Consider the following 25,502-nt stretch of genomic DNA (forward strand, 5'->3'; position numbering starts at 1 on the left):
CTATATAATAAACAGAACATTACATGGCCGCTTGGAGATACGAATTTTATCTTCTCGTTTTCAATTTAGATATCTCACTCGTTCGCTGCGCTCACTCGTGAGATATCAATTGAACACTCGAAGATAAAATTCGTATCTCCGCGCGCCCATGTAATGATATCCTCTATATTAGCTTTAGATATGGTACCGTCTAGGAATAAAAAATCATTAGTTGCCGCGACCACCTGATAGAATTTTTTTAGTCGGGGGACGACATCGTTACGTTATCACCTAAGTACTAAAAGTCACAACGTTCATTCTCAGTCCTCTCTCTTTTATATTACCATAGAGGGATCCCTAAGGGATCCCATTTCTCTATAAAGTTATATTAGCTGAGGGTATTTGGTAAAAATGGCGCACAAATCAGCTTCTAAAATTACTGTCAAGAATGTCATAGAGCTAGCAGAATTATATAAATCTGGCAAAACTTTAAATCTAGACTCTTGGGCTGCTTTCCATCGTATTTTTCGCGTAACTTCAGCCACTGGATACATGAAAACCCCAGCGGAGCTTGAAGAGAAACTGGCCAAGTGGTTTCACAGAGAAGACGATGTTGGTCCTGAACCTGCCATAGAGAGAGCAAAACGACAAACAGTTGGTAAGGAAAAGCTTATTATTAGAAGACGTCAGAATTTCAACAGAAAATACTTTTTCTGTTTCACAACTACTGGCATGGGGAGGGGGAGGGGGGGGGGTGGTCACAAAAAATGTGGCATTTAAGGGGGGACCCCCAAAATAATAAGCTAAACAGAAAACTTTAAAAAATCATCCTGTTTTAATAGGGGGCCAAGTAAAAGAATTCAGGTTGGGAAAGGTTCATACATTTTTTCCTTACGAATTCACAAAACCCCCCCCCCCCCCCCCTCCCTCCCAATGCCTGTAAAAAATAAACGGTCCCTTATATAAGTATATCTTCTGCATAGGTAAATATGAAACTGAATGATCGATACACTGAGAGGAAGACTGATTAGAGATCAATGTACTATATATTTCATACCATTGTACCTAATAGTTTACCCTGGATTCCAGAGAGGCTTTGGTTGAGTTGCGAAGCAAAGTGACGAGATGCGTCATGAGGAACCTCTCTGGCACCCAGGGTTCTAATAGTACAACTGGGGTTGAGAATTTCAAGGGGTGGGAAAGATCCAGTTGAGTACTACAACTTGATTATAATAGCAAGTAGACTCAGAGTTCTAGCCTCACACATCAATCCCACTCTCAAAAAAAAAAATCAATTATTGTACCCTGAAACAAATGGTTTCAGATTGAATTGCAATTAAACAGGTTAAAACTTGGGAATTGAGAAGAAGAACTAGAAAATAATCCTTGAATTAAAGTGGAGCCCAAATAATAGTAACCAGCTGTAACCACCGTTATTTCATTCAATGCAGAAATCAAAACCAATTACCACTGTCTGATCAATTTTTTTTTAATGCACCTATCTTATTTTTGCTTTTTTTTTAATGTATAGACAGTATTGAATTAATATTTAAAGCATAGGTGGCATAATGCACATTCAAAAAGACAGTTTATAATATACCCATTCTTTATTAGTAAAGTTCTTGAATCCACACTCATTTTTGAGACCTAATGTTTTGTTTGTTTGCAGTTCGTATCTTTGACCGTTGGGCTTGTAACCAGACTTGTTTCAATGCAGCAAGAGCTTGCAAGCCGTCATGTACACGATACAAAGATGACTTAAGTCGACAGAGGTCTATAAGTGATATGCCTGTTGCAGATCGTGACTTCTGTCAACCATACAAGTTTACAGCAATAGGCATGTGCAACTACTTTTAATAGACATAAAACATTTTTGTAGTTTTAGAACATTTTATCAATCTTAGTCACAACTTTTTCTTTGTTGATTTCATGTAATAGATGTTTTCTCTCTTTAAGTACATTCAATCTAGTTTTAGTGATCTTTTTAAATTAATGGTTTTCTCATTAGACATTTCATCTAATTGCAGTGGTCTGTTACATTTAAATGGTTTTCTCATGGTTCATTTTATCTAATTGCAGTGGTCTGTTACATTTAAATGGTTATCTCATGGTTCATTTCATCTAATTGCAGTGGTCTGTTACATTTAAATTGTTTTCTCGTGGTGCATTTCATCTAATTGCAGTGGTCTGTTACATTTAAATGGTTTTCTTATGGTTCATTTCATCTAATTGCAGTGGTCTGTTACATTTAAATGGTTTTCTCATGGTTCATTTCATCTAATTGCAGTGATCTGTTACATTTAAATTGTTTTCTCATGGTTCATTTCATCTAATTGCAGTGATCTGTTACATTTAAATTGTTTTCTCATGGTTCATTTCATCTAATTGCAGTGGTCTGTTACATTTAAATGGTTTTCTCATGGTTCATTTCATCTAATTGCAGTGGTCTGTTACATTTAAATGGTTTTCTCATGGTTCATTTCATCTAATTGCAGTGGTCTGTTACATTTAAATGGTTTTCTCATGGTTCATTTCATCTAATTGCAGTGATCTGTTACATTTAAATTGTTTTCTCATGGTTCATTTCATCTAATTGCAGTGGTCTGTTACATTTAAATGGTTTTCTCATAGTGCATTTCATCTAATTGCAGTGGTCTGTTACATTTAAATTGTTTTCTCATGGTTCATTTCATCTAATTGCAGTGGTCTGTTACATTTAAATGGTTATCTCATGGTTCATTTCATCTAATTGCAGTGGTCTGTTACATTTAAATGGTTCATTTCATCTAATTGCAGTGGTCTGTTACATTTAAATGGTTTTCTCATAGTGCATTTCATCTAATTGCAGTAATGTTACAATTAAATTATTTCTCATCTAATTGCAGTGATCTGTTACATTTAAATGGTTTTCTCTTGGTGCATTTCAACTTTGCAGTGATCTGTTACATTTCAATGGTTTTTCATTTGTACATTTCATCTCTTCCCAGTGATCTGGACAATTAAATGGGTTTCTCTCTCCACTTGGTGCATTTCATCTAATTCCAGTGAACTGTTACAAATGAAAGTGATCTTCTCTACTACTGCCTGAACATTAGTATTGATTCTGTAATTTGATTTAGATACCTTTGGACGCCTGGAAAATAACTCTGCTCTAACAGCCTCCAATGTTGCAAAGTATGATGCTCTTCATACGATGATTGTCTTTAAAGAGCATTCACCAAGTAATATCACAGAGGTAAAATTATTTTTCAATTTATCTCCACTACTACTTGCCTTTCTGAGCATAAAATAAAAAACTGGTAACACACTACAAGCTATGTGATGTAAGCTGGACTTCCTGCTATTTTCATAAACATGCAAACTCTGTGTCTGTGAGCTGCATGCTGAAATTTGGTTATTCGCTGCTGTCAATCAAACCTAATCAGTCGGTACGTCTCATATTTTTGACTGGCAGCAGCGAAAAACCAAATTTCAGCGTGCAACTTGGAGACAGAGTTTGCATGGTTATGAAAATCGCAGCAATAGATCTCATTAGCTTGAGCATTTGTTTTGAAAATGAAATGAAACTGAAAAGTGAAAATGTGTTCTCAATAGTGCTCTCCCTTTATTCTTATGCTTTTAGGCAAAAATATTTGATATGCTTAACCTTTCTGCTCAGTGGTTTGAAATGGCACACAAAGAACATCCTAACTTTATCTACCCAAACATCTCCTGGAACTGTCGGTCACGTGCAGGAGCCTCCCAACACCATGGACATGCTCACATGGAACTTGCAGAGGAATTTCATTATGGCCACTGGGAGCGTCTGAAACAGATTTCACAGCTTTACTCCCAAGAGTATCCTGGCAGAAATTATTTTAATGATTTGGTGGAAGCACATTGCACTCTTAACCTGGCACAGCAGTGTGGCAGTGCATGGATAATAATTCATGCTGTCCCATACTGTGGTTATGAGTTGAAGGTTATCTGCTGGGATTTTAATGATGATTTTAAGCTGGCTGTCTTCAAGGCTGTGCATGTGTTGGTTAACGATTTTGATTCCCAGTATTTCAATGTCTGCATTCAGTTTCCTCCACTTGAAAATGGGAAGCAGAGACCACCTCTGACTTCATGCCCTAAGCTCCAGAAGATGGGGAGTGAAGACAGGATGCCTTATATTGCACACTTAGTTGACAGGGGTGATTTCAATAAAGGTACTTCATCAGATGTTTGTAGCATGAGGATTTATGGCAGTGCTATTGTGAATGAAGATCCTTTTATTCTTGCTCAAAAGCTGAACTGGTTTTGATGAAAAACCTTGTTCCCTTTTATGGTTTTTAACTCACAAGTCAATGACCTAACTTTATAATGAACACCTACCAAAGTTACTGTTGATCTCCAGACAAATTATTAGACTTTTAACATTAACTTTCTGAACTAATCCAAACTCAAACCATTGGGGCTATTTATCTGGCAGATCATATGAGATAGGTATTAAGGTATAGAGTCATATATGACCAATTTTTCTTTTGCTGTGCTTTGTGATCATTAAGTCATTTAAAGTTTGTTAAAATCATGCTTTTCAAAATGTGAAGAAACACTGAAATTTTGATTTGAAATAATAATTTTATCATTTTACGCAATTCTTACTTTCTTTCCTCTTTTCGTCCTTTCTACCCTGATCGTTCAATTAAAGTATTTTCAATAATTATTCAATGAAATTGATAATTCTAGTTTTATATGTTCAAATCAATTATTGTATTGTGGTGATAAGTGTGAAATAAATAACTATATTTATAGATAGGGATAATTCTTATAGGGATACAAGTAAAGTATATATATCCTGGTTTCCAATTTTAAACCTCTGTCACTCACACACACACCACCACATGAAATATTCTATGAAAACTACTCTCACAAAACCTGAAGAAAAAAAGGAAAAAAAACCCAGGCGAGAACAATACATCAAACAAACCCAGATTCATCTCAAGCCTCATTGTGGTGCATGTCTAACATCTATAAACCCCTGGGGGGGGGGGGGGTACTCCCATATATGGACTACACAGGGATGATCCCCTGGGTATGGTTTCTTGAGCTTCATCATAAACAGGGTATGGAATTTCACTCAAGGTCCAAATTCTTCCTGAGTTTCGTCATATTCAGGGTTTCTACTTTAGTATTGACTGAAACTGGTTATGGTCATAAAAAAAAAAGATACTTGAGATGACATGATAATTGCCACAGGAACTCAGTGCAATTAATTATATCTTTTATCACAAACAGAGTCTACAAATTTGATTTTTTTTTGTCATAAACAGGGTACCCCTTTCAGAATCCCAGCAAAACACCCCTACCCAAATTCTGGCGGAGTACCCCCCCCCCCCCCCCCCGAGTGTAAACCCTTAGTATAAATGTGCATATCATATGCAGATACATCTCAAGCCTCATTGTGGTGCATGTCTAACATCTATTGACTCTGTGTATAAATGTGTTTATCATATAGATACATCTCAAGCCGCAATGCATGGCTTCATTATATGAACACAGTTTCCCCCATACTTCCTAAGTCTAATGTTTAGAGGAATTAAAATTGATAAAGTATAAATTGTCAGTTGTACAAAATTTAAAAACAAATATACTGAGATATAAATTTTATTGGTCAAATCCAGTTCTGTACATGTACATTTATATATTTGCCCAAGTAACATAACATGCTTTACATATAATCACACAGTTTTGATGCTAAACTAGAGTTACAAGAATAAAAAGATCAACATCTCAATTAACAACCAAAAGCCAAATACCAAATAATGCTTCCAATGTATAGTACATTTAAAATTGATAAAGAAGCAAATACAACTCTACAATAAAATAATTTGAATTTGAATCTTTCTATGAAGTTACAAAACTTTCCAATCACAAGCAGAATAGACCTTTCCTGAATTCACTTGGATGACCATGAAACAATGGTTTCAATTCGAGACTGAACTTGATTCTTTTATTCATCAAGTTCAACCTCGACTTGACACCATTGCTTCGTGATCAGTCAAGCGAATTTGGGAAAGGCCTATTGTAAAATCTGTCATGATAAAATAGGTTTTTTTATTGGTGGACATCAATCAAAGTGTTTCCATGACAATGTCAGAAAACACAAAGTTTTCAAGGACATGTGCCTATGGAATGTTGTGGAAATATCTTGATTGACATCCACCAAAACCTACTTTGTCGTGACAGCAAATTGTACAATATCGTGTTTGTGACTGGGAAGAGCTATAAACAAAACAAAAACATTTATGAATTGATTGATTTCTGTAGTAGTAAACTGAAAATGGAAACCAATTTGGATCTGTAGTATGGTTACCCTGCAAGTCAAATATGTAGTGGTGTAATAACATGATTGTAAGTTCATTATGACTATTTGATCATTTCAATACTTTTCTCTTATATTTCACCTGAAATTAGTTATTTTCTTCAGGTGGTTGATGGGGCAGGGTTCAACTGATTCAGCTTTGTAAATCAAGTCTTCCCACTATCTTCATTCTACAATAACAAACCATCTATTAAATTGTAGATCCATTCAAATGAATATATAACAGTTAAATCACCAGGATTTTTGAGGCATAATTATTGGCATGACTAAATGAAAACTATGTCTGGAAAGAGAGAAATTAGACATATATTTTAACTAAATGAGGTCTGTTCCATGGGCTGCTCAACTCATCTACAAAAAACCTTAGTGGTAAGACAATTAGATTCATTGGTTCAAGCTACAGACTGATTCAGATAGTAAACTTAATACTGTATGCCAAACTAAATATTGCCTGTTGTGCGAAATGTAATTAATGGATTAAATATGGCAAAAGAGTTGTGTATGAATCAGTTCAGTCCAGCAGTTTTAGTTTGGTATGGCAAAAACATTAAGTTTGACATGGCATGCTACATCATGCAACAATAGAGTGCCAGCTGACTTATACGCCGCTCTTTTGCCTTAATTTATCAATTAGGTTCTGAGTCAACCAATCAGAGACAAGTAAAATGGGTTATAGTTTTGGTAAGCCTTTCCCCTTTAACCCTTAAATAAATAACCTTTTCCAGGACTTTTCTTTGTAGGAGACTCGAATTGAATTTCAGCATCCAGAATGAAATTTGATTGATAAACTTTTTTTATATTTGTGTTTTCTCTCTAGTACTAGTTTCTCATAATAATAAAGTATGTGTGATAGCCCCTGGGCCAATCAATAAGCATCTATCGATACAATTTTTGCTATTTCAAACTACCTAAAATCCTAAAAATAAGTAATTGTTTATGATTCTTTTGTATTATAGCAACTGTACAAGACAAAATATATAATTTGTTTGTAAGACAAACAGTCTGCCGGCAAATTACAAGCACTTGGCTTTTAGAAATATTAATATCCTACATTTCGGCATTTGAAGTTTCTGGCAACATATGGGATCAAGTATCCACTGAGACTGTTTAATAGATCAATGCCTTCTGAGAGGCTCAGTATTTTCTTTTGAATAGGGAGTACTCAATTGTTAGTAAAGGTGATCAGACAGTTTTCAGTTCAATTTGGAATTAATTTTCACAAGTGTGGTTTCAAAGAGTATCAAAATTGATGTTATTATCCCACAAAACAATCAGTGAAATGAAAAGCATCCTAAGCTGCAACCAAAAAATAATATTGAATTTTAAAATACTCCCCACCTCGGCAGTTTATCAAGCCCCCACCCCCTCCCCCCCAAGTATCAGATGACTTGATCCCCATTTGATAAACACTTAAGTTTCAAATGCCAAATTATCGGAATATGAATATCTCAAAATTATTTGTTCTACAGTTACAATGGAAAGAAAATTTAAAATGATTCATTAGGAACTGTATGATTTCACATTCTGTACATTTGAGGAACAAAATATTGGACTATGACCCTGTTCCAAATGGGGTTGGATTCCCAAACATCAAGTTCAAGAACAGGACCTCAATCACTTGTTCCACATCTAATGGCATTTAACAATGGTAAATCTCCTAAAATAAACCCTGGGCTTATGTTTGCGCAATGTGCCTTTTTGGATGCAGAACAAAATCCTGTGATAACAGGTATATTTTTGAACGTTTACAGTATTTCTATTGATCATTTTTACTTAAAAGTATCAGGAGTCTGCCATGTAAGGGAGGTTATATAAACATAATCTTGATTAGGAGTAGGAAACTCCAAGTAATAAATCTACAATCACCACATCAGAACTCAGCTTGAACCTCTAGCCTCTAGTCTATGCTGGTGGACAGCGTTATCCGAAGAATGAATCTTATCCAGTGGAAAATTTATTGGATAACAGCATCAACTTATCCACTGGATAAGGATTTGTCTGTTGGATTGTACAACGTATAACGGGACCCTGATTCAAGTCTGTCTGCTTCATGGTTTGTAATTTCATTGGTATTTGAGGTACATCAGTAATTCACAGCATCCCACATGGCAGACTAGTGACTGATATGGTACTACGTATCATCTCTACATACATTTCTTTAGGAACATGACTAGTTAAGTACAGGAAATTCTGGCCAAAGTTCTTCAATAACTTCCATACCAGATTCCTCTATACTTCTTGAGATATTGTGGTTGATCTGAAGATCAAAGTCAAAGGAGGATAGTGTGTGTTGCCATTTGTTTCATTTCCATAGTTGGTTGTTAAAGGTGTGCCCTGATGAAGGCATTCCATTCATTGGAAACATATTTGTACTGGGACCAGTGCTAATGAACTGTGGTTGCTGCTGTTTTTGGTAGTGCATGGACTGTTGCTGTGTCATTATATTCTTCATAGCGTGTTGTTGGGTGAACATAGTATTATTGCCATACATGTTGGGTTGTTGATGTGACTGCTGCTGTTGTTGTGGGAATGGCGGCATTTGCTGGTTTTTCTGGACTTTGAGCTGTTGCATTTGCTGTTGAATTTGTGACAACTACAAAGGAACAAATCAACAAATCACTCCATAAGAACTTCTCCAAGATGGCACTTTTCACCAATAGCTTTCCTGATTTAGCCTGTATATCATTCTACAAAGCTTTTCGCTGTTGTATCACAGCGTGGGACAATCACAACAGAGCTAGGCCCCAAACTAGGTGAAAGCCCAAAGATCAAATTAGAATTTAGAAGTTGATTTTTGAGGAGGGAGGAAAACCGGAGAACCTGGAGAAAACCCTTGAAGCACAGGAGAGAACCAACAAACAACTCTACTCACATACGACACCGAGACTGGCAGGACTCAAACTCGGGTCGCATTGGTGAGAGGTGGCGCATTAGCAGCACACGCCACCGGTGCTTCCCAAAAAGTATTATTTCACTTCTCTAAAAGTATTATTTCTTTCTTCTCAAAATTAAAAAAGGATGCCTTAAAATGGTATCAGACTGATTATGTTGCAGTTTAATTTTAACTTAAAAGATGTGATGCTGTGCATGCATAAGCATAACATACGGCTGTGGGTGATATGGTGTCTGTAGAGGACTGCTCTATCTCCACCCCTTCCCTGGTTATTTTGTCACATGCATAACCTACCTGTGCTTGCTGTTGATGTGGTGTTGGGTGTTGCATCAAGTGCTGTTGCATATGCATTGGCATAACATGAGGCTGTGGATGATATGGTGTCTGTAAAGGACTCTTATACACATTGGCTGGGGTCTTGTGCATTTGAGGCTGTTGTTGAAGGTACATTCCACCAGGGACGCCATACATGTGGGGCTGTTGTGCTGCAGTACTTCCACCTCCAGTGTACAGAGCCATTATACTGTCTGCAATCAAACAGTTAAACAATACATTCATTACAACACATTATCATTATCACAAAGAAAGAAATATATGATATTGTCAACTTTATTTAGGAAGGGTGCTCTTTAGGCATCTTGGCTTGCATCTATAGGGGTCCTGTGAAATTACAACTAGTCAGCTCCATAAACAAGTTTTATATGTATGGTTCATGGAATAGTCCTACTCCATGTAGGCATAATACAGGTACTGTAACAGAGCAAAAAGGATCATTTTCTTGGATCTTGGGCCATAATTATTACAAAAGGTTAGCATGAAATCTGGCTTATGATTGCAGTACAAGTTTGTAGACCTTTAGTTGACTTCTTTGTTGTGTTGTCATCTTTTAAAAGTGATTCTTCATTATCTACTGGTGGAGCAGACTGAGTCATACTGGCCAACTGTAAAGAAAACAAAAAAATAAAAAAGCATGACATAAACTGATAAGTAGCATTTAAAGACATAATGTGAAATCATTAAATTATTTATAAATAAAGTTTCTCAAAGCTGTCATTAGTGTTTTCAATGATGTCCTTCATACTTTTTCTCATTTACTCCCCGTTACGAGTAACAAATTAAAGAAGGCTGCCTCAAGCTTGATGAAATAAATATCATGAAACTCCTCAAACTTTGACATTTAACAGAATTTGGGGTTGATTTTCAAAGCTGAAACTTCTTGCATGATAAACTTATTTTCCTTGTATGTATGACCTTTATTACCTGTTGTGGTTGTGATGGCGGAGACTGACTTAAAATCTGGGGTGCTCCTTGGAAAGCCCCAAAATCAATCAACTAAAAAATGGTGAAAACAAAACAAAAAAAAGGAATAAGGCACTAAGAACAAAGTTTTTAGGAGCAAAGGTAAGTGAAAAGCCAAAATGCTTAAACAATTAGAAAAAGGTGGAAGAGAAAAGCTAAGACTTAGAAAAAGAAGGAAAAAAACAGCAAAAGCAATGACAAATTGGAATAACGATAAGAAGGTACTAGTATGAATTTTAAGGATCCACTCAAGAAATTTCAAAGATCCAAGAAAAAGCACATTGAAGAAAATGATCATGAAATCAGGATGTAGAAATATGAAGAGTATTAGTATTTGACAATTCTTTACTATCAATAGACGTCATTTCTAGTAATATCTGTGCTTTGACTGGGGAGCATTTAACATTCGTAAGCTTGGAGGGTATTGGAGGTTGTACATGTATGTGTATCTTGATTTCTGGTTTCTGGCAGTAGAAATAGATAAAATACTTTGAACACTCGTTTTGACATGTTTTAACTATTTTTTGCCCCCCAGTCAGCTGCAAAAAGTCATGTTTTATCAATTGAGATTGATCTAATTTAGATTGATATTAAGCAATAGAAAGAAATGCATAGTTCCAGTAATTATCCATTACCCCCACCCACCCCCACATAGGAATTTTTTAATCTTCCATCCCCAGAAATTCCAATTTTCTTTCATATAAACTCCATTCCCGTATGCAGACCCTTCTCACCAAAAAATCGATGGCTCTGGTAAAATCCAAAACAGATGACCCAGATGTGGTCGGATATGTACATGCTACACTTATTCTGACTTTCAGTAGAAATTCAAACCGTTTTTTTTCTTCAAAAGAAATTCAATCAAGCTTATCTATACATTGTTTATGGAAGAGTTTATTTGTCTGTGAGTAACATTCTGAAAAAAATGAGCAATTTAGCGAGACCCTCTGATGTGTATGCTAAAGTGTTCAAATTTCAAACAACTGTAAAATCAGAGAACCAGAAACAGAAGATTATGCAAAAAATTTAAACCAATCAAATTATTAGTCGATTTGTGTAAAAGCAGGTAGCAATAGAATCAATCCCTGCAGGTTTGTTACCTCAGCAGATGGAGAAGAGTTTGGAATTTGCATCACAGGATTCTGGGTCTGGTTTGCAACAGGGGCTGGTGTATCCAGCGATAGTAAATCCACAGAAGGTGCGCTTGATTGGACAGCAGGAGGTGCAGTGGCTGTGACCCGAGGTTTCGGCCTGGATACAGGAGCTGTCGTTCTGGATGGTGCAACAACCTGTTATGCCAGCAATTAATTTGTCATTAATATTTCCCTTCTTAGCAATCCCATCCTTCAGAATCTATTCATGAACTAACCATCTGTTCATTAATCTTTAACAGGTTAAGGATAGATCAGAATCATCAAACATGAGAAGGCTCTACTAATGTGCAAAATTTCCCCTTTGGCACATTGCACCATATTACATCTACCTGTATACCTTAAAAAGATTTTGAACAGTGGAACCCCACTCTACAGCCACCCAATTACTACTGCCACCCAGTTGTTAACGGCAGTTTTGTAGATCCCAACCAAATACCCATCAGGTTTCTATTACATTTACATGTTTAATACAGACACCAGGTAGTATGCGACCTGATTGACAGGCTACCCTATAAAGCTAACCTAAAAGGCCCTTATGTTACAGACACTAGTTATCTATGCTGTCTATTTTCGATCAAATTTTCAATAGACCTCCTTGACTTGGGCATAATGTTTTCCCACAGACCACGTGTCATTCCCTTGAGAATAAGATTCTTTGTTTGAGTTGTATCCATATTCATGTGTCTTCTCATGTGCAACCAAGCAGTACCATTAAACAAAGAAATGATACTCTAGGGAATGACATGTGGTCTGAAATGGGAAAACATTACGCCTGAGCCAAGGAGGTCTATTGTAACCATCAGGTGCTAACTGAGCTTTTTACAGCCTAAATGCTATTTTAATTTCACTAATTAACTAGGAACACAATAGTGTAATATATTGCGGCATTACGCACAAAAGTAAATTTAATGCATTCCCCATACTAGTACTTTTATGCACAGGCTTTTTGTGGTCAATACCTTTTACATGCTTTGTATGGTAAAACCAGGCAGCTTTGCATTGTAAAAGGTACGTACTTTTGCACGTTGTGCTGTAATTGACAACACTGTGTTCTATCCTTTGTGTTTTTTAAGGTTTGTAGTTAGTTGAGTTGCAGTTAAGTTATTTTAAAAGTATTTTTAAAATCGTATACTTGCATAATTACTTGGTACTGTACTTTATTTATTGCACCATTTATAAAACAATCATTTGTGATGCATATTTCAAGAGCCTGCTTAATAAGGACACCCGGCTAATATGGCCACTTTGGCCTGTACCTTTGGTGGCAGTATTAACCACGTTCCACTGTACTTCCCTTTGAAACATAGAGCACATTTTAAAAATAGATTTTAGCCTATGTAAACTGTGATTTTCATGCAAGTATCACATAAGTTATAGTGTTATTTTATTTATATATTTATCTATTTTACAAGTGCAACAATACTACCTTGTCACTGAGTGCCTGTGCTGTTACAGAAATACCATTTTGCTCATCTATTAGTTTCTTTTTCTTAACAACCTGATAAAATATTGATCACATCAATTTACACATAAATAAACATGATTTTAAATCAAGGTTCGTAAAATCTGGGATAAAAAAAAATCAAAAATCCTGATGCTGAAATTTACAATATTCTAATAATGTTTTTAATATGATTATGATAAATGATGACAGCAGTGGCGGATCTAGAACGATTTCAAGGGGGTGACTGTTACCTAGAAAGGTATCACATATAATTCATTTATATAGGTCATACCTTATCCTTTATTCTTATTATTTTTAACTCCAAAGGGAGTTGACCAGTCACCCAATTCACCCCCCGGATCCACCCTCAAAATCAAATTCAAAATGGGGGAACAACATTCCAACTAATCGTAAACTAACACGCTTACTCATTGGTTGATTAAAACATTAGTTATAATTGGTTTATTCAGCAAGCATTTGTTAGTAGACTAGAGTTGCCTCTGGCAGCGTATGGGTAGGTCGACTCGAGTCTACAATGGCAGCGAAAGGGTCAAGGTACAGATGGCTATATATATGTACACAGTTTATAATAACACCAAGTGGCAAGTATGAGGTGCTGACAGCATAATTAATTAGACTATTAATTACGCAAACCACTTAAGATTAGCTACTTCATATGTTAAAAGGCTGAGTACTAAATTAATGAAGATGTATGGTCAAGTTAAAATTTCAATGAACTTTTAAAGCTTAATGACATTCATATAAATATTGTTAACTTGAGAACACTAGGAACTTTTCTATCTAAAACTAAGTATTAATAAAAAAAAGTATAAATGTTGATGAATAATTAAGGTTTAGTGATTTTAGTATTACAGTAGTAGAGTAAAGACATTAAACCTGTGCAATAGATATTAGACTAATACACTTTAGTAGATACTAATTCAATTGTTTTCTTTTGTGTCTCTTTGACTATTAACTAGTATTTATTTCACGGGTTAAATGCCTTCACTTATAGTACTTGGAACTTTTCTATCTAAAACTAATTTTATATTAGTATTTAAAAGAAATTAAATGTCAATGAAATAAAGTAAGGTTAATTATTTTTAGTATTTTAGTATTGTCTGTCAGATGTCTGTGTGAAACATTGCCTCTAAGGATTGCCCACTACAACTTTCAATAAATGTAACTTTCCAACCTACCTTTTCTGGTTTGTTGACCTTTGTTGCAATGGATGTGCTCTCCTGTACAATTGCCTTTGGGGGCATCCCATCTTTCTTAGCATATTTCTTGTGTTCATATTTATTCCTGATGAACGTTTCTACTGCCCTGTATTTACAACAATCAGATATTAATACATTCCAACTGTTACTGTTATTATAAAAAATGAATTTAAAGACTTCCAATAACAGCTGGTCATTCTTTTGTAAAAGCCAATTAATGTTAAAAGTTATTCCAATCATTGATTCCTAATTTTATGTAAAAAAATGTCTATCAAATATGTATGTATCTATAAAAGTTGTTTGTAATTATTGTTTAAAGATTTTAATGTACACCACTAAACCACACTAAATACCAATATAGTTATATTTTTAATGTTTTTTTCAGATCTTTTTGTAAAGTGCCGTTGGACCATGGGGATATTAGCGCTATATAAATCATAATCTATTATTAATTCATTATTGTCATGATTAATGGCCAAAAAAACCTGGTCAAAACTAAACACTGCCGCAAGTAACAGTCGAACTGAAAGCATGTGAAGGCAACTCTGACAGCCACTATACAGTCCATGTATGACCCCGAAGCACAGCTCTAACCAGTTTGCTTGCGTAAATAAAGATAAATAGAATTCAGCAGTGATGCCGTATTCCACAATGTGGTTCTTTATTCACCAAATTTAAATTTGGATTTAGAATACTTGACTGAAGTACAGGAGAGAATTGAAATAGCAAGTCTACATGCAACACTGGGTTCAGCAAGGAACAAATCTAGGTCTCAAGTGGTGTTATACAACCAGGGTGCTCAGGATTATAATAGCACAGCGCACTGATTCTAAAAATAAACTTGTAAGTTTGTTTGTCTGAATTTCGCCTTTGTCTTCATTTTTATGACGTCACGGTTGTGCTGCGCTATAGAAGCTGGCAACTGGAAAATCTTGCTGGGTATTTTACATGAACTTGTCTCCTATTTTGATTGAATTTCCCCAAAATTTAGGATAACGTGAGATAAGTTTGCTTGATGATCCCCACATATTCTTTACGTTTTGCTGCTTACTCAAGCTGGTAGTATTGAGAACCCTGGGTGCTTCATTTAGTCCCGGGGGGGGGGGGGGGGGGTACTCCGCCAGAATTTGGGTAGGGGTGTTCCGCTGGGATTCTGAAAGGGGTACCCTGTTTATGACAAAAAACTCAAATTTATAGACCCTGTTTATGACAAAAGATATAATTTATTGCACTGAGTTCCTGTTTCAATTATCATGTCATCTCGCGTATCATTTTTTTACAACCATAATAACCAGTTTCAGTCAAAACGAAAGTAGAAACCCTGAATATGACAGGAAGCTCAGGAAGAACTTGGAACTTGAGCGAAATTGCATACCCTGTTTATGACAAGAAGCTCAAAAAACCATACCCTGTTCAACGGATCATCCCCATATAGTGATGTGGACCATGAAAGGCAAAGGCACGTTTCTAATTGCTCTCTGGATTTCAAGCTTTTTCTACCCCTACGTTGTTCTATACAACGCTAGAAGCAACCAAAGATTAAATAATACTACCGGGACTCTTCCAGGATCAAATATTATTGGAGAAAATGAAATAGTGATTGGCTTTCTGGATCCGGAAAATCAGCTCCACGCTGCTAGCCAAGCAATATGGCGGATCAACACACGTGTTATATCGAAGGTGAAAAGGTCGAAATCATCAACCCCCTTTTACAGTAACTCCATTTCAAGCTTTCATCAGGTACTAAAACTGATACATGACATAGAAGTGAATCCAGGTCCACAGTCTTCATGTGCCAAACGACGGAGGAAGAAAACTAATGTCACCATAGCCCACTTGAATGTACGCTCCCTGAAGTCGCGCGAAAACTTTCACTTGGTCGCCCAAACAATCACAGAAAGTAAATATGACATATTTACGATATCCGAATCCTGGCTGGACCCCTCTACGTGCAATGCAGACATCAACATCCCTGGATATCTGTTGTTTAGACAGGACCGTGGAGCGCATAAAATCGGCGGTGGACTAGTCGTTTATGTCAAAGATAACTACAAAGCTTCCACCATAGAGCATATATCAACAGTATCCGAAACGAACTTCCAACAACTCTGGCTAAAATTACAATGCAAGAAATTTAAATCATTTGTGCTATGCACAGTCTACAGGCCTCCTAGTACACCGATCAGCTTCCTCGAAGACTTGACCACAACTTTCATAGACTCCCAACTACTGGGACTTGACACAATAATAATTGGAGATACAAATACGAACATGCTGGGAGACTGCCCCGATGGCCGTGCTTTAACTAACTTCTGTTCTACTTTCAATTTACTTCAACTTGTAAAGGAACCCACAAGAATCACTGACACATCACAAACTTTAATAGATGTAGCCCTGACAACTAACAAGAACATTATTGATGTTTGCGAAGTCAAAACCTCAACAATTAGCGATCATAACTTAATATTGTTGACTCTCACATTGAAGGCACCAAAACCACGGGCTTCATATATCACGACAAGAAGCTACAAAAATTACAATCCAAATAAATTCGTCCAAGACTTGGCTAAGGTTCCTTTTCATGTTGTTAATATTTTTGACGATTTTGATGACCAAATTGATTCATTCAATTGCTTATTCTCTGGGGTTCTCAATGAACATGCACCTATTAAGGGGACAAAAATAAAATCAAGACCAAACCCCTACATTACACCTGAAATACGTCAGCTCATGAAAACACGCAATCAATGGCACAAAAGTGCAATCAAGACAAAGGATAAACTACACTGGAATGCATACCGCTTCTTTAGACAGGAAGTCAAGCGGGAAATCCGTATCGCCAAAAAACAACATGTATGTTCCGAACTTCAAAAGAGTAAAGGAAATACAAACTCAATTTGGAAGGTTATAAATCGCTGCCTTCCCAGAGAAAGGACCCCTTTTGGCTTCAACTGAAGACCCTGCCATCCAGGCTAACAAGTTCAACGAGTACTACACCACTGTTGGCCAGTCTACAGCTGCCAAAGCGAAAGCTCTCTCAAAAGAACATAATCTTGGTGTCCCCGATACACTGCCTATACCTGCTTTAAACTTCAGTATCAACCTTACTTCACAGTTTGACTTCAGACCAGTTAAAGAAGAAGACGTTTTGAATATCATCACCGCTATGCCCTCAAATAAAGCTCCAGGAATAGACAGAATATCCGCAAGAGTCCTGAAAGACAGCTTACCAGCGATGCTTCCAGTAATTACCACCTTAATCAACAATTCGTTCAATACAAGTACTTTTCCACAGTCGTAGGAAACTAGCCGAAGTTATTCCTTGTCCAAAATCTGAAGACTCAGATGATCCATCCAAAACGCGCCCAATATCTTTACTACCAATCATGTCTAAAGTCTGTGAAAGAGCCGCACACTCACAACTCACCGAGTTCTTAGAAGAAAACCAAATAATATCCCATCTTCAGAGTGGCAACAGAAAACACCATTCCACTGAAACTGCCCTCCTCTACTTTACAGATGAAATTTTAAAAAACATGGATGATAAAAAGGTGTCAATCATTGCACTACTAGACATGTCAAAAGCCTTTGATAGTATTCGACACGACATTCTCCTGTCAAAGCTTCAAAGTATGGGAACTTCTAACACTGCTACGGCATGGTTTGAGAGCTACTTGTCCCATCGGAAACAAGTGGTGAGGATAGACAATACTTTATCTGATGCTCGCTCTCTTATCTTTGGCGTACCTCAAGGGACAATTCTCTCACCAGTTCTGTTTACTCTATATGTCAATGAGCTTCTATCTATCCCAAAGCATTGTCAAGTAATGAGTTATGTCGACGATACGAAGCTTTTTCTTGCCTTACCCTCGAAACAAATCGACAAAGCTATCCCTGCTCTAAATGAAGATCTGAAAGAAATTGCAAAGTGGTGCTGCATGAACTCGCTTCTCATCAACCCAGATAAGACAAAAATACTAACTATTGGTGTACCGCAGCTCACAAAAACTTTACCATCACTCAAAGCAACACTGTTAGGAAAAGAGATCGAAGCCGTTCCTGTCGCCAAAGACTTGGGAGTTATTATCAATAGTTGCCTAAGTTACAACGAACATACAACAAAAACTGTTTCAAACTGTTTTTTTAAACTAAATAGAATCAATAGAATTAAACACTTATTAGACAGAAAGACAATATTATTACTCATGAACTCATTTATATTTACTAAAGTATTCTATTGCTCTACAATATGGAGCAATACCACTAGGGCAAATAAAGCCAAACTGCAACTGGTGCAAAATTACGCAGCAAGGATAGTCCTTGGCCTCAGGAAATATGATCACATATCCAAAGGGATTAAGTCTCTTAAGTGGCTTAATATAGAAGATAAGTTATTTTTCAATGATTGTGTAATGGTACATAAATGCCTTCACAATCAAACACCTAATTACCTCACTCAGAAGTTTATATATAGATCTCAAATCCACACTAGATCGACCAGATTCAATGGGGATCTGAATCTGCCCAAATGTAGACTAGCTACGGGCCAACGTTCTTTCGCGTTCCGCGGAGCTAAAATTTGGAACGGTCTCCAGAAAGACTTAAAATGTATAAATGACTCTAAAATTTTTAGAAAACGACTTTTTAATTATTTAGTTTCAATAAAGTAGTTTAATTCATATTGATTATAATTGTATATACTTATATTTATATTCTTATATTTTATATTCTTATAATAGTATCATTTATATTAGTGTTATATTATATTTATCTATATTGTTGCTGAAAAGCCTTGTAAAAAGGAGCCTCAATAAATGTATGTATGTATATAGTCCATGTATTGGAGTACCCCCCCCCCCCCCCCCCGGGCATTTAGTATTTAGTCCAGTTCCATACGTAATGAGAAACATCATCTACAGGTAATCATTGACCCTATATATAGTATTTAAATGTCCTTAATTGTACATTGTTTCAGATTTTATTTTCAGCAAAAAATAAATATGAAAGGAAATATGCTTGAAAACAAAAACAAGACAAAAAACGAAAAGAGAAACTTAAATTATCTAGAATTTAGATTAAAAAATCAAAGTACGAGTCTGAAGATAGTGAACATTGGCAAAACAATATAATATCAAAGACGTTCAACTTCAACACGTTATAAAAGATCTCCATGTTCCACATATTCTAGGTAATATATTCTTGACCGGAATCATCGAATATCCTGGTTTGGTTATTCGTTCAAGACAAATCATTATGTTTGGGTTTAGTAATGTGAATTTTGATCAACACACTTACGAATTTGTCTGAGGTCGGTGAAAATCCTTAGGTAAGAAGCATTCCCAGTACATACCAGCCCTTCTATTACCCCAATCTTGTATCTTCTGAGAAAAAATATATAGCATATATGAGGTTGACGATCCAAAGAGTTCAAACGGTGTAGAATTATGGTGTCAAAAATGAAACAACCGAGATAGACTTACGGTCATTTGTTCAGGAGTCCATGAGTCCAAATTCACGGACTTTACTTTCGAGATATGTACGCCTAAATTACGATGAATTCCAGCACAACGAATGCACAAGAACACTCCGAGGTTCCATGATGCCCATCTTGGTCCTTTAGAAGAAGAAGAATGGTTAAAACAACCGAAATAAAAAGACTGGAAGTTGAACAAACCAAAGAGAGACTTCTGATCAAACGTACTTAAGCTTACCTTTTGCGCCGCAGTCTGAACAGTATTTATTCGATTCTTCCTTTAGAAGACCAGCAAGGATGGCTTGATTCGCGTTCTGTGTTTGTCCTTTTTCGCGTTGGGCTCTAGTGGACATTTTGACAGGAAATAACTGGTAGTTCGTTGACTAATACTAATCTGTGTTTCGAATCAAAATGGCCACCGAGCAGAAGGAAGTCTTGATATGTGAGCCCGCAGTACAAGGATTGCGTAAGGGTGACGTCATATCCTGACTTTACGTCAGACTACACGTAGTAACACGTCCACGTAATTATTTTATATTATTTTTGTAGATTCTATATTATTTTATTAGATTATTATTATATTATTTATCAGATATTTATTGTATATTACTGGCTATAGTTGCTTATGTCACTTTTTATATTGCATGACTAGATTTTATATCATGTATGCTTAGATTCTATGTTATCTTATAAAATTATTTTAGATAATAATAATAATAATAATAATAATGATAATAATAATAATAATGATAATAATAATAATGATAATAATGATAATAATAATAATAATAATAATAATAATAATAATAATGATAATAAGAAAACATATTTGTAAAATAAGTTAATAGCTCAAAACACGAGTCCAGCTCTTCACACTGATATATGACTATATTAAAACTATACATTTATTATTAAAATCTAAATATTTCTAAATTTCCGTTACATTGGCGTTAAGATTAAAGTCTCTCAAGAATTCATTGTCCTTAAAAAAAGGGGTTCTTGTCCCCCTGACACACATGTGTACTGACTTAATTATTTCAAAAGATAATCGAGTTCTAATCCATGTTATAGTACTTGCATGTTTCCCCTGTCTTCTTGGTTAATTTCTCAGTAAGGTGCTTTAGAAAAATCTGGCATTCTGCCCCCATCCCTCCATTTGTACCAAAAACTAAGGGCGTAAAAGTTCCCATATCGACATCGATTACTCTTTGCTGGTAATTTCTCTTTTTTTCGCTTTCTTGATCCTTGAAGATTGTAGAAGTGGATTTGTTTTGGTTGCTCTTGGAATTAACATGCGATACTCTTACATCAAAAAATGCAGTTACTCCCTGTGCCCAAAACGATCCAGCTTTGATGTCGAGCCTTGCATCCTGACTTGTACTAGTAGATTTTAGATTAAATTGTTCGCCATCCAATGGGATAAGCTGTGGCTCCTTTTGAACGTTGTTGCAAACCTTGTTTAAAAGTATGGCAAGTAGATCACGGACATTGTCATGTCTTTGTGCAACAAATCCTCCCTTTTTACAAGATAGTGCATGGCTTACCGAAAAGGTTGTCCCACAAGCGCAGGTACTTGGTAAACCCGATAACGGTATATTATAACGCAGACAAAGAATATAATGATAATAATAATAATAATAATAATGATAATTATAATAATAATAATAACAATAATAACAATAGCAACAATACTGAGCATTAATACTCGTAATTATAGAATATATATCAGCATAGCCCAGGAGTTATCTCGCTTTGCTGTTTACCATGTAAATTCAAACTCAACTAAGTGTCAATAATGATAATATTTTTTCTTTAATTTAGATATAATAAACTTTATTGACGTTAATAATTCTTCAAGATGCAGTCATCAGTAATAATGATAATAATTCTACATGAATTTCTCACTAAGAAACTGTATTTTGTATCTATAGATATATACGACGTATAGATTATAGTCTTCAAATATCCTACAATAAAAATATATCTATTAATAATAATAATAATAATAATTTACGTACACATATAAAAAAACAAATCGATAAAGCCTATTTCATAATAAATAAATAAATAGATAAATAATAATAATAATAATAATAATAATAATAATTTGCTTAGACTATTCATGCCCGCAATATTCTGTATTCATGGCGCAAAAATGTCTGAAGTTGAAATAAACATATAATAATAATAATAATAATAATAATAATAATAATAATCTACGTGCAGGCATCAAAAAATAGTGCAAAAGCTCAAGTGTAAATCAGATTAACATAGTGTTTGACTTTCTCGCAGGACATCACGAACAGCTAAGAAAAGACCTAAGAACAATTACAAATACAGACAGGGAAGTGAACTTTCTTATAGAACGATGTCAGAAATGGATTTTAAGCCAGAACGTTAATATAGTCAAGAGGTTCTATGAATATGCATAGGCCAAAGAAAGGATTGAAAAAAAATGATGAACTTAACCAGCCTAGACTTAGTCCGCTGGTCAATGTAAACATGATATATACAGACAAATAAAACTTGCCATAATATTAATAATAATACAATTCTTCATAATAATAATCTCAGTAACCAGATCTATAATTTAAAATCGTATTTAACTAAATATATATTTAACAATTATTCGCCGAAGGCGAAGTGATTTTTTATCGGGGAATATTTACCGAGACGCGAGTCTTCGAGCGGCGAGGTAAATATTCTCCGATATTCACTGAGGCTGAAGCAAATAATTGTTTTAGTATAAATACACAGGTGATTCTTTCAAAAAAAGAAAAAAAGAAGATAAAAGACATTTTTTCCCGGTAACAGCAACACAGCGGCTGGCCGCCATTTTGGATTATCGCTGGAGGTGATTATCGTGTGATAGTGTGAGTTTCTCGACCATTCAGCGCGCGAGATTTTCAATGTTCACCTCTGTATTTTACTAAACACATATAAAGAAAGGGAAAAACTATAATAATATCCTACAATAAAAATATATCTTAATATAGAGCGTTTTTACGTGACGTCACAGCGGCCATTATGGGGTACCAAAACAATACATTTTCTATCCTCCGGGAATTGAACTCTATTTTCATGCAAATACCGTGCAGAAAGTTTCTATTGTTTATGGCTGTCTTCTCACGTGAGTGAAAACGCTCTAAATAACAATGAAATCTATTTGGTAAAAATTAATCCTAATAATATATGTTCTATGAAATAAAATTAATATATAAAAAATAATAAATATATATAAATATGTATTGAGAGGGGGGGATCTAGCTAATTGCTGCAATTGCAGTCTTGACATCCAAGTATATGTCTTTTAAGTTTCTATTCAATCTCCTTGTGGTTCTTGAACCTCTAAGGCACAGAAGAGCTGGTCTCAAAATGGAGGAGGAAACCTTTGCTCGTATCCAGGATACAGTGGTGGCATAATCTTCTCCTTTCGTGTTGGCAATTAATTATCAGCGATGCGCAAGGCCTTATATCTTGTGGCAGAGCGTTCCACAGCCAAGGCGCAGAACACGAAAAAGATCTATAACCATAAGTGCGCAAATTGTATGCTGGAGCTACTAACTGATTGCTCGTAGCTGACCTAAGAAATATGGTGTGATTTAGTCAGTAATATATGGCGGTGCTATTCCATGTAAAGTCTTATAGGTAATTGGTAATATTTTATATTTAATAAATCCTTTGCTCTAAGAGTAAATGGTTCGAATCCAGGTGTTGGAGTTTGTTTTTGTTGAAGACTGACGTTTCGACAACCTGAGCAGAGGTCATCTTCAGAGTCCAGTCCAGTCCTTTGTTCTATTGGGAGCTAGTGCAGTTCAAATAATACGGGTGTTGTAATATCTTTTTATTTACGAGTTAGTGCCATCACTTTAGCTGCGGCGTTTTGGACGCTAGGTAACCCATATAGTAACGATTTACAAAATCTAACCTAGATGCAACGAACACGTGAAACGTTTCTGCAACCTGAGACTAAGACATGTTTTTACTGAAATCGGAATTAAGGCTGCTTATAAGAGCCCTTGGTGGGTTTGCTCGATTCTACCTAAGTTTCTAAATCGCGCTTGAGATCTTGGAGGATGAGTATACTTTGCTCAAGGCTCAGAAAATTTGAAGAAAATCTGTGAGAGCATTTTCGAGAAGTTTGAGGTTGAAATTTTGAAGCATAGAAATTTTGCAATTTTTGAAACAGTAGTTCATTTGCCTCCTTTCTCAAGCTGCTGGTAAATCACTTTGGAGTAATTGGGGGAAATGGAAAGAAACCTTTTGATATTGGCAAAATATTGGGTCGACTAAAAAATTGGGTCGACTAAAATATTGGGTCGCTGTTAGCCGTATTTTCGGACTAATTTTCAGTTATGGTAACTAACATTTTTTCCTGCTAAGTTTCTTTACCTTTACTTCAATATGTAGGCAACATAATGTCAAAGTTTCATTTTCATTTCCCGCGTTTTTCTTCAGCATTTAATAAACGAGTTATCCAAGCATTAAAATTTAATGAAAACTACTATAGCCCCTGATATGATAATAACCCAAATTTTGTCGACGTTAAAAACACGCCGGTAAGACTCTCGAAATATGGGGGAAATCTTGAATCAATCCTTTAACATTACGCTACTTGGAAAATTCATGTCAAAACTCGAAATTTTACCCTGCGGCAAAAGCGGGAAAATTGCCGGGTTAATTCGGAAATAATTCAGTAGTTTTGAATACCCGTGAATATCCCATGTGCAGGATAAACCGGTAAAATTACTGTAAAGTGTCAGGATTTTTTTCTTTGCAGTAAAATGTCGTAAAATTCAGGAAATTTTCGAATAATGCGTTAGTTTTCTAAAAAGTAAAATGCGGCGCGTAAAACGCGGCTTTTTTGCTAATCAAGTGGCTCGGCCTAAATCTTGTCTTGGGCATCACTCTTGATCTTGTATCGTTTGTCGGCTCTGGAACACTTTCCTTCAAGACATGAGTGATGCTAGTAGTATTTCAAGTTTTAGAAGCAAATTAAGGAACCCAAGTTTAGACAAAGTCAATTGGCCACTTTAGAATCGAGTACTTTGATTATTGGAAACGAGTTTTTAGAATTGCTAGGTAAAACATAAACATGCACCATAACAAGAATTAAAGAATACATCGAAATTGATAAATTACTGGAGTTTCAAGATTTTGGGTTTCATACATTTTGTGTCTAGCAACCTATACTACCAAACATCTCAAAAATTACAAAGAAATATATGATTGCTGGGGACGCTTGTCCCTAGTAAACATACATTTCTTTGTCATGATTTTTGATGTTTTTGATTGCTTATAATTTGGCTGTTACTTGGCCAATCGAAGCCATACTGCAGAAACCTGTTAGCTTTGATGTGCTCTTTCTCGTCATGGAAATGTATTTTTTTATATGATAAATTATCAATACCTTCTTCATATATACTCGTCCCCACACCTTCACTCATTTTAAAGTGAGCAATAGTCCCCTTCACAGTTCCCTGCGCCATCTTGAAAGGTAACTGTACCTTTGCATCGAAGCGAGATGAACGGTGAGCTTGTAATGATAGAGACATGTGAATACTTGTCCAAGGTCACTTCGATGCAAAAGTACGGTTACCTTTCAAGATGGCGCAGGGAACTGTGAAGGGGATTATTGTAAATACACCTCCTGCTGTTAAACAGGAAGCGATTGGACGGCGGCCCCAGTTT

General features: G+C 35.7%; 2 protein-coding genes and 1 pseudogene across 4 annotated transcripts; 2 read left to right on the plus strand and 1 right to left on the minus strand.

Moving 5' to 3' along the window:
* The first annotated feature begins 390 nt into the window (after positions 1 to 390).
* LOC116305749 (uncharacterized) lies at positions 391 to 4,757 on the plus strand. The gene is made up of 4 exons (XM_031715734.2): positions 391 to 637; positions 1,649 to 1,816; positions 3,099 to 3,214; positions 3,602 to 4,757. Exons 1-4 carry the CDS (start codon positions 391 to 393, stop codon positions 4,265 to 4,267), a joined length of 1,197 nt encoding a protein of 398 aa, XP_031571594.1. The 3' UTR covers positions 4,268 to 4,757.
* An 837-nt stretch (positions 4,758 to 5,594) lies between these two features.
* Positions 5,595 to 20,254, minus strand: LOC116305748 (stromal membrane-associated protein 1). 3 transcript variants are annotated; one of them, XM_031715731.2, is made up of 10 exons: positions 20,050 to 20,254; positions 19,819 to 19,952; positions 19,634 to 19,719; positions 14,318 to 14,444; positions 13,101 to 13,172; positions 11,621 to 11,809; positions 10,482 to 10,553; positions 10,075 to 10,162; positions 9,516 to 9,748; positions 5,595 to 8,921 (listed from the first exon to the last, which is right to left on the minus strand). In XM_031715731.2, the coding sequence occupies exons 1-10, from the start codon at positions 20,162 to 20,164 to the stop codon at positions 8,631 to 8,633; spliced, it is 1,407 nt and encodes a 468-aa protein (XP_031571591.1). In that variant the 5' UTR covers positions 20,165 to 20,254; the 3' UTR covers positions 5,595 to 8,630. The 3 variants fall into 3 exon arrangements, with proteins under 3 accessions (XP_031571591.1, XP_031571592.1, XP_031571593.1); XM_031715732.2 differs by lacking the exon at positions 13,101 to 13,172; XM_031715733.2 differs by lacking the exon at positions 10,482 to 10,553.
* LOC148912961 (uncharacterized) lies at positions 15,776 to 17,639 on the plus strand (annotated as a pseudogene).
* Positions 20,255 to 25,502: the final 5,248 nt, after the last annotated feature.

The sequence above is a fragment of the Actinia tenebrosa genome, unplaced genomic scaffold (genome assembly GCF_029948245.1).
Source record: "Actinia tenebrosa isolate PJP-AT-01 unplaced genomic scaffold, QUT_ActTen_1.0 PGA_scaffold10__47_contigs__length_13832649, whole genome shotgun sequence".
NCBI lineage: Eukaryota > Metazoa > Cnidaria > Anthozoa > Actiniaria > Actiniidae > Actinia > Actinia tenebrosa.

Excerpts from the sequence above, each read along its gene's own strand:
- LOC116305749 (XM_031715734.2), top strand. The coding sequence starts at position 391 with ATGGCGCACAAATCAGCTTCTAAAATTACTGTCAAGAATGTCATAGAG. Across the intron at positions 1,817-3,098 it reads ATACAAGTTTACAGCAATAG|ATACCTTTGGACGCCTGGAA; the intron begins GCATGTGCAACT and ends AATTTGATTTAG. Across the intron at positions 3,215-3,601 it reads CACCAAGTAATATCACAGAG|GCAAAAATATTTGATATGCT; the intron begins GTAAAATTATTT and ends TTATGCTTTTAG.
- LOC116305748 (XM_031715731.2), bottom strand. The coding sequence starts at position 20,164 with ATGTCCACTAGAGCCCAACGCGAAAAAGGACAAACACAGAACGCGAAT. Across the intron at positions 13,173-14,317 it reads AGGTCAACAAACCAGAAAAG|GTTGTTAAGAAAAAGAAACT; the intron begins GTAGGTTGGAAA and ends ATATTTTATCAG. Across the intron at positions 10,163-10,481 it reads CGCCATCACAACCACAACAG|TTGGCCAGTATGACTCAGTC; the intron begins GTAATAAAGGTC and ends TTTTCTTTACAG.